The sequence below is a fragment of the Lupinus angustifolius genome, chromosome LG06 (genome assembly GCF_001865875.1).
Source record: "Lupinus angustifolius cultivar Tanjil chromosome LG06, LupAngTanjil_v1.0, whole genome shotgun sequence".
In the NCBI taxonomy this organism is placed as follows: domain Eukaryota; kingdom Viridiplantae; phylum Streptophyta; class Magnoliopsida; order Fabales; family Fabaceae; genus Lupinus; species Lupinus angustifolius.
In genome coordinates, this window is record NC_032014.1 from 14,879,870 (window position 1) to 14,889,395 (window position 9,526).

A 9,526-nucleotide genomic window follows, 5' to 3' on the forward strand; every position below is an offset into this window, starting at 1 on the left:
AGAGACAAATTCATTATCCTTTTGTTGTATGTAGACGATGTGCTGATAATGGGATAAGATACAAAGATGATTGGTGAGTTGAAGAATGACTTATCAAAGTCTTTTGATATGAAGAATTTAGGCCCTACAAAACAAATGCTAAGCATGCAGATTTTGCAAGACCGAAAGACTAAGAAGTTATGATTGTCATATGAACGATATGTGAAACGGGTTCTAGAGAGGTTCAACATGAAGAATGTTAAACCAATTAGCACAACATTAACCAAACATTTTAACCTCGGTAAAAGGAGTTTCCCCACTAATTCAAAACAGAATAATGATATGGCTAATATTCCATACTCCTATGCAGTTAGGAGTTTAGTGTATGTCATGGTTTGTACTCATTTATATATCGCTCACATCGTTGGAGTTGTTAGTAGGCTCCTTTCCAACCCTGGAAAAAATCATTGGGAAATGATAAAGTGAATTTTGAGATACTCGAGAAGTAGCTCTAAAATATTTTTGAGCTTTGAATGACAAAAATAATCTTGGAAGGTTATACAGATACATATATGGCAGGTGATATTGATAGTAGGAAATATACATTGAGGATTGTATTTAGTTTTGTAGGGGAAGTTGTGTCATGGCAGTGAAAGCTGCATAAGTGTGTTGCATTATCTATAATTGAAGCATGATACATTGTCATGCATGAAGAAGGTAAATAAATACTTTGGTTGAAGAGGTTTCTTCAATAGTTGGGAATGACGTATGAAATGTTTGTGATCCAATGTGATAGTCAAAGTGCTTTGAATTTAAGCAAAATGCGATGTACCACTCTCGTACAAAGCATATTGATGTTAGATATCATTGGTTACACCATGCACTTGAAGAACAATAATTCAAGCTGGAGAAGATACACATACTGAGAAATCCTACTGACATTATGACAAAAGTCGCAGCTCATGAAAAGCTTCAACTTTGTGCCAAGTCTATCGGCTTAGATCCTAGATGAATGTTTCAATTTTTCCCCATTGGATGAAGGGAGAGAATTGTGGGGTCCAGACATGTGAAATGTTAAATGTTATGAAATAAAGCATTCATTTCATGAGGAGGTAAAGTCTTGGATGATGCATACCTATATAAGTATGCACCTTTCAAGACTTTGCATCCTAATTAAATGAATATCTTGTTTCATGAACATTTAACATTGCATATGGCTGGACCCCACATAGATAATACATGTTTGGTCTTACATAAATAAATTGATATAAATGGAAGTGAAGACAAAATAAAGAAAGGTTCTCCTCTCTGAAATATATCTTGTTTTCACTGTGACTTTCGTTCGTGTAAGCAACCTGTATTTAAAATTTGAATCAATCCAAATCCGTCTGACCACACAAGCTCGGTGCAAGAACTGTTTATGTTCTTAGCTTCTCAAAAAAACCAACAAAAGTTAACAGTATTTGTGAATTTATTAGCGAGTGTGAAGCCATGAGCTTTACGCCTATCTAATATCTGCATGATAAAATAATGTTCCAAATTAAAGTATGTGCAAGAAGTTTGATGAGGACATGTTTTTTTTATATTACTAATGTATCCTTAGTTTTTTTTGGTAAGGAACTAATATTTTTGAGGTATGACTATCTTTTCCAATAGATATTATTCACATGAATCAAACTCTTGATCTTTTGATTATCCTAAGGGTTAAGCGATGTCTTACACTACTAGACTAAATATCTTATTGGTGATGAGAGCATGTTTTGATCAATAGATAGTATGGAATTGTTATGTGATTCCAATTAATTATTGGTGCATGTCATAATTGTTACAAATTATGGATCTGGTTATATGATTCACTCCACCACAAATATTATGTCCCTTCTACAATCGTATCACTCCATAATTAAAGTTTAATACCGAAACATAATGATGCATTTGCACTAAATCACATTTAAAAAAGTTGTTTGTATTTTATGGATTGGATGGTAGTACGTACCATAACCATAAGTTCGAAAGGCACAGTTGTAACTGTAAATTTGTAATGAAGAAAAGGCACATAGCATGCGTAGCCCTACATTCCACAAATGACTGGTAACAGTATTTGGTGCTTCTGTACTTCACCTTTTCTCATCCATTCAACCCCAACAAGCATGTGGTATTATTAGACTCACAAAAAACATTAATGCAATCTTTAGCCCCAACATGTAAACATGCTCAACTCTTTGCACATGCATTTCAGACTTTTGTCAGGAAAAGGCATGAGCAATATAATTATATGAAAAGAAGAGACCACAAACTATTAATTTCCTGTCGAAATTCCAACACATTCAACTGTATATGCTAGGGGTTCTCCTGCTTTTGGAATCGCCCATAAGCATTATATGCATATATATAGAATAATAGAAAGACCGTGAGACTAAATCTATCCGTCAAAGTTTGTTCCATACTAATTTTACTTCCAATATGATAAAAACGAGCTAATCCAAATCATCGTTGTTGTACTCCTGTAATAATGTAACTATAATTATAGTTCGAATATTATGTTCTCACAATAGTTTTTGCAATGGTATCACGATTACAATCGCTACTGCATCTGTCAAATATCCCCATAATTTTTCACAATTACCATAAAGCAATATAACAGTAATTACAATTTAAAACAATGCTAATGACAATCGAGAAAAGTTGCCTATATAATTTTATTATCATTTTAATTGGAGATTAATGAGAGGTTGTTGTGGACTTTAATAGGTCTCTCGAGTCTTACTATCTGATGGCATAGGTAACACATTTGTTATCTCACAATGTGTGTCACTTCATGTGCCAGTAGTTATAATTAGTTGAAAATATATTAAAATTAAAATTTTAATAATTAATTATTTTTTTGACCAATAACAAGCAACGACACATGAAATAATACATTATTTTGGGATAACAAATGTTTACCTGTGCTATCGGACAACTCTAACAGTTAAATCAATATCTTGGTTTCAGTGTCACACAAGAAAAGAGACATGATCCATTTGGGCCAACCCACTATGGCCTATGTATTTTCTTACAGAATTAGCACAGGCCAATTTTATCATGGCTTAGTAATTCACGGTTCAACCTAATATAAATATATATCATCCAACTAGTAATATTCCAGTGCGATGCACGATATATTATAAGACATCAAAATATTTTATGTTTATTTTTATATTGCATAATTTGTGAAAAATATTGGTTTAAATTCTATATGTTTCAATTGATATTATTGAAGTCGTGAATGTAACAAAAATAATTGTTGAATGTTTGAGGAAAATATAAGAAAGATCCTTTACGAATATCATAGAAAATAGAGCGGGTCTTACAGTTATAAGCACTCCAAATCGTTATTTAATGAAAAAGAAAAAAAAATACATTGTATATAAGCAAAGTTGGGCTATCTAAGTCATTAAAATTCAGCCTGTATCTATGTATGTCTTTTTCTTTTCCTTTTTTGTTTCCCTCAGAAAAGTACTGCAAAATCTTAGCATCTCAAGATTTGATGTATTTGGTTGGTTGTTAAGGGTTGTTATTGTTAGACAAGTATCAAATTTGACAAACTCGAGGGGATATGTAATGTTGTCTCATCCATCTAAAACGAACGTAAAACCTGATTCCAAGAAAAGAAAAATTGTATATATTTCTGTACCACTTGTTAAGTTATAGTCTGTATTATTAAGGTTACAATAGTCATATTTTTTTATATACATTGGGATATAGTAAAGTTTTATACTTTGCTCGAAAAAATCAGCTTTAGTTGGTCTAAAAAGCAACAAATTTTATATTAAAAAAAGGGTAATTGCATAAATATCTTTGTTGAAAATGTTTTGACTTATGGAAACTATGAAATTGCTTTCATGTAATTGAAAAAGAATCATCTTTGGTACTATGTTAGATAAATTGTTATTTTTACAATTATATAATAAAAATATTATTTCAATATATTTAAACGATAGAAAATTCATTGTTTTATTCCTTTTTTTAAGTCTCTCCACTGTAATGCGACAAGATCCACACATCTCATGGAATTTCCTTTTTTTTCTACTCGATACCCACAAAAGTAAAAACTTAAACCTATAAAAGTTCATATGGTTGTCAAGTAAAAAATTTCAGAATGACAACACCAAGATTCAGACTACCGTAGCATGTAAAGTTTGATATTTATTTATTTTTTGGTAATAAGTGCATATTTGATGTTTTATGAACAGTGGATATCTTTAAATATTTTTAATAAGATCTAAAATTCAAAATTATAATTCACTAATATTTTGGTAATAAGTGTATATTTGGTGTTTTTTTGTACTACTAAGTGTATATTCTGATATTCTTCTCACTCTTTTAAGTAAAGAATTAATATCTTTTTTTATAAGATCTCAAAACTTCAAAATTGTAATTCACTTTATGGGCTGAAATTGAGATTAAAAATTGCTGTGTTGTTATCTTGTGACAGTTTGAGTACATCTTGTGCTCTCAATGGAATTTTGCCTGTAAAATAAAATATGAAGATGAAAGAAGGAAAACCATCCCAGTGGAAAGTTGCATGTATAATTTTGATTAATTGACTCTGCTACATAAATTATAGGCATTAAAAGAATTACAAGTCCCAATCAATTAAACATGGAACTGCAATCATTAAGCTAAAAAGGAAAAAAAAAATACAAGTCAAAATCACTGCAAGATTAATACTATAAACAAGACTTACAAAACTAAGAACTCAACCACAAACCAAGCAACTAATAGAGGATGACTCATAATGTGCTTTTTTAGTGAAGAAAAATGGGGACCAAGCCACATGTAAACATCAACCAAGTGAAGAACAACAACTTCAATCTATTCCCCTTGATTGGTGGAGCTGCTGAAGAAATATGTTGAGGCCTGAAAAGAAAACCAAAATGGCATCAAAACTAAGAACCATATACACTACTCATTTAATGGTAGTTGATAGAGAAGGATTATGGAACATACTTCTGCATTTTTTGAAGGGCGCCACAGAAAAGGGCATTGTCTGGCATGGGCAGCTCAGTTTTGTTAGTAGCTTCTGGATTCACAACCCTGATATACGTTTCTTGACCAAGATACCATGAATCAAGGTTTTCTGTTCTGATGTTCCATACTCCAACATTGTCAAGGGAAACCAAAATTGCAGTCCATGCTCCGGGATAAACCTACATGTGTCAAGGAAAACATAAGGATGTATGAGTGAAGCTTTGAGTAATCATGATACAGAAGCTATTATATCATTCAGGGTACATGAAAGGCATGTATGAACCGAACAGTGTCAATAAGTTACAAGCTTAAGTAATGCATCGACAAAGTAACATAGGTTTTTTGACGAAGGATGTAGATTCTAATCCTTATTACCCTCATTAAAATGATTCAAACACTAATAAATGATAGAACCAGTAAAGTTCAAGGGTATATATGAAATACAAGCTTTGGAAATGGAACTGATGATAGAAGCATAGCTTCATAACAATGTCAATGGTTCCGGGATTTTAATGGTATATAGAACACAAACTGTCCAGATATTAATGGCACAATTGACTTGTAGATCATTGTTCTAGGATCTAAACACAACTAGTGTTATTAGCAATATGATAAATTGAAGTCTATTAAGTTTTAACTATACATGCCATGTAAACGTATCATTCATCATAACATGGATATTAACAGATCAGAGGTTCTAGTGAGGCATTTGACAGCTTTAGTAAACATGAAAGTTTCAAAGACATGAACTTGTTAATGTTTCGGAGGAGCATGAGCAACACATAACTCGACACAAAAATATACCTGTGTTGTACTGCGAGCTATTCCATCCCACTTGTTATATGTTCCCCTGCTATTCTCAGACCAATCACCATAATCCATCCTGAAGGCAATGAATCAGGTTGTAAGTAACATCGACTATAGAAGCATAACATGGAATGGAACATAAAAGAGAGAAAAGTTGTTCCTACCCGACTACAAAAAATGCATATCCGCTCATGTGATAGGTGTGCATCTTGGTGTCATTATTTTGAAGTATAATTTCCATAAATCCTCTATAAGTTCCATTGATTACTGATGTTTCTGCCCGAGATGGTCCAGTCAAAGGCTTGGTGGGAAAATTAAGCTTGTATACTTCCTTTACTTTGAATTGGTCAGCTAGTCTGATTGGAGTGGAAGGATTGACAAAAGAGAGTCCACTCAGTGTTGCTCGCCGCTTCCCACCAATCTTCTCTAGTGGCTTATTTTTTAAAACATAAATCTCAGTCACATTTATGGAACCATATCTGAAAGACCCTTGTGGGTTAGGACGAGCGCCACTTGCTGATACATTCCATCTGCAGAGTTAAACCACAGAGTCTCAAGAGTGAGAGATGATACTTTTATTATAATTCTCAAATTAGAGAATCTAATCTACATAAATCCTAGTTAGACATGATTTAATAATATAAAAAATTCAATTTTTTAAGCAAATTTAATACATACATGTAGTTGAGACATAGCAGAATGGCACATTTTGAGTTTAGTTTTACAAAAACAATTAATCCAAAAGTAAAAATGTATCGAAAAGTTTCTGCGTAAATTTACTCAACCTTTTTTAACCTTAAAAAACAACACAATAAACTTTATAAGAAGAATATATGTTGCTTAATTTGACTTCGATCTTCAAAACTAAATCATGAGTAATCAAACATATTCTACATAATATTCGAACAATAACTCCTTAAAACTGCAGCATAAAGATACCTGATAGATCTTGCTTGGTTCATTGAGTATGTTTTGTCATATTGATCATCCGGAGCTGGTGGGAGAGGACCAACTGCATTCCCCTTGGAGTTTGTATAGTGCAGGATCCCAACTCCAGTAACTCTTTGCCAACGTGATTCATTAACAAACCGTGCACTTGCAACAATGTAGTAATCTGTACTTGCATTCTGATCTGTGCTGAGCAGAAAAGAATAAGATTGTCCAACATGAATATCTAAGCTAGTATAGTTCTGTTGCACTGTATAAGATCCTTCGGACTCTGCTAGAAGCAAGTTATGACTCTGGATCCTGAAATTCAGACTAGTTGACACTCCAACATTATGTACACGAATTCGGTAAGTTTTTCCTGTTCAACATCAAGAAGAGATAGACCTTTAAAACATTTAATAGGTGAATCATTCTCAAGAAGCTCACAATAACAACACCAAGCCCCCGACTGTCTAACTTCCAAAACCAACTTCAGTGATGCATCAGCAATGATGTCCAACTAGAAGTTGTGCATACTGAGTAACAAATTATCATGAATACAGTTGCGAAAATTGCTAATAGCTTTTCTTTCTAACACACACCTAGTAAACAAGTGCAGCATTAGAGAAAATATTCACTTTGTCATGGGCAGAAGTGAATCTAAGCATGAGATGAATTATATTTTGTAAAATTAATTATATGTCGTATTTTTCATGAAAATTTACTATAAATATATTTCATATATTTGCCCTCCATTTTCATGATTTCTAGATCTGTCCCAGTTCATAAAATTTCTATTGAATATTGATCGCAAGACCATCCATATCAATAAAAATAAAAAAACACAGCATTCACATTAAATTTCATCCAAGAATTTACCAGGATGGACTTCAATTTTTTCATGATCAATGCCATCAGGAACAAGTGTGTCATTATATCTATAAGGACCTTTCCCATTGATGAGAACACCATCTGGCATGCCAAGATCTTTTCCGGCATCAAGGTCCTTCCTCAAAGCCTACATTCCAAAGTAAAACCAGTAACAAACATTTAGGCCTGAACAACTAATTAATACTCAATATTGAATAGCAGGAGCATGAGTTTCAATAAATTCAACCAACACTAACCGAATGATTACGTGTGTACCAATCTCCAATCAAAATAACAATATCCCCATCCGGGGTATCAAAAGGAATAGGAATGATTTCGCGATTGTTTACGATGAAACCACCAAATCCACCAGCTGCTCTTTGAAAATGCAGAGAAGGAAAGTAGAAAAAGCTTCCAATCTGATCCTTCACCTGAAAATTATAAGTCCAGTTCCATTTAGAAGGAATTGGACAATTTGTTCCAAGAACACCATCCTGCCATGAACTCCTCCTTTGTTGAATCCCAGACCTGATTCAACCAACCCAAAAAAAACATAATGTAGCTCAACAACGCTGTAATAAAAATGAAATAAAAAAGGCTGAAAATCTAGGCTGAAAATCTAAGCTGGAAATCTTAAATTCTTAATACATCATTTTCCAAAACAAAGTTAGTCTTTTTTCCTTGGGTAATACATTTCGAGGTGAGTGACTGTCTCTTCCAACAAATGATGCTATCAGGAATTGATCATGGGACCTTTTGGTCAACACGAGGATCTAGCGGGCCTTACACCACTAGATCAACGCCTTTTTGGTAAGTTAGTCTTTTCAATTAGTTAACCAGTAGCATTCTCCAATAACAAAAACCAAAGGTTTAAACTTTACAAAGCTTAACATATTCCTAGTCATACCAATGAATAAGGAGACTCTCATCCAACTTGTTTCTAACATTGACAGCAACATTGTTGTTTGTGGTTACATTGATTACAGGACCTGGAAATTCTCCATTGATAGCAATGACCTGAAAAACAATGCAGAAATGAGACTCACATGTTATACTGTAGTTCTTTCTATCTAACACTAACTTATTTAACAGCTCATAATGGCATTCACATAACCCTTTTAAGTTCAAGTATATATAACATTACTACTTAAGATAGTATCATATGATGTAGATCTGCAAGTAAAGATTGAAACTTTAGTAAATTCAAAAGGAAAAAATAATACCCATATCTTAAAATAGCAAAAAAGAGTGAAAAACAAAAGGAAAGTAACCTGTTGAGGAACTCCAAGAGGAGAAGCAGTGATGTAAGATACTTCAAAGTTATATGAAACTAATGGATCAGCAGCATAAGAGAAGGTTAGAAGGAATGAAATGTTGACGAGAAAGAAGAATAGAGCTTTAGACAAAGCCATTGTTCGTATGAAACTTTTTTGGTTCTTGAAAAAGATTTAATTAGAGCCAAGTTTGAAGTACCCTTTATGTGTTTTTTTCTGAGCTTTACATTATCAGAATATGATTTATAAGAAAAGAAAAGGGATAATAAGAAAGAAACTGTGATGTGGTACTGGTTTTTTTTGGAAAAAAAATGAGAAAAGTGGGAGTGTGAGAAGAAGATAAAAATTGGAATAGATTTGAGTGTGTTGTTGTGAAAGAATGATTTTTGTGGAGAGTGGAAGAAGGTAATGAAAGGTTTTAAGGTGTGACAGGCAATAGCCAGTTCATAGCTTCCTTAATCCTCACTGTTTGCTCAGTATTTGTATTTGACTGTTGTCTCTACTTAGTGTGTAGTTTTCCTGTTTTTTAATTGAGGTAGGTCTGAAATTTGATGAGGACATGACTTGTTAGATGGGGTATGGTGCTGTAAAGTTGGGATTTAAGTGGATTATAAATTGAAAAAAAATGTTAGAAGTGTTGATCTAATAGTGTAAGG

General features: G+C 33.0%; 1 protein-coding gene across 1 annotated transcript; it reads right to left on the bottom strand.

The window, feature by feature from the left end:
* On the bottom strand, positions 4,534 to 9,202 carry LOC109350030 (monocopper oxidase-like protein SKU5). Its single transcript, XM_019591142.1, has 9 exons — positions 8,868 to 9,202; positions 8,504 to 8,613; positions 7,854 to 8,124; positions 7,606 to 7,744; positions 6,739 to 7,105; positions 5,964 to 6,329; positions 5,797 to 5,875; positions 4,972 to 5,171; positions 4,534 to 4,881 (listed from the first exon to the last, which is right to left on the bottom strand). Exons 1-9 carry the CDS (start codon positions 9,006 to 9,008, stop codon positions 4,770 to 4,772), a joined length of 1,785 nt encoding a protein of 594 aa, XP_019446687.1. The 5' UTR covers positions 9,009 to 9,202; the 3' UTR covers positions 4,534 to 4,769.

Coding starts and splice junctions, on each gene's coding strand:
- LOC109350030 (XM_019591142.1), bottom strand. CDS start 9,008: ATGGCTTTGTCTAAAGCTCTATTCTTCTTTCTCGTCAACATTTCATTC. Junction 5,876..5,963: donor TATGCATTTTTTGTAGTCGG/GTAGGAACAACT, acceptor CATTGCCTTCAG/GATGGATTATGGTGATTGGT. Junction 5,172..5,796: donor TAGCTCGCAGTACAACACAG/GTATATTTTTGT, acceptor TGACACATGTAG/GTTTATCCCGGAGCATGGAC.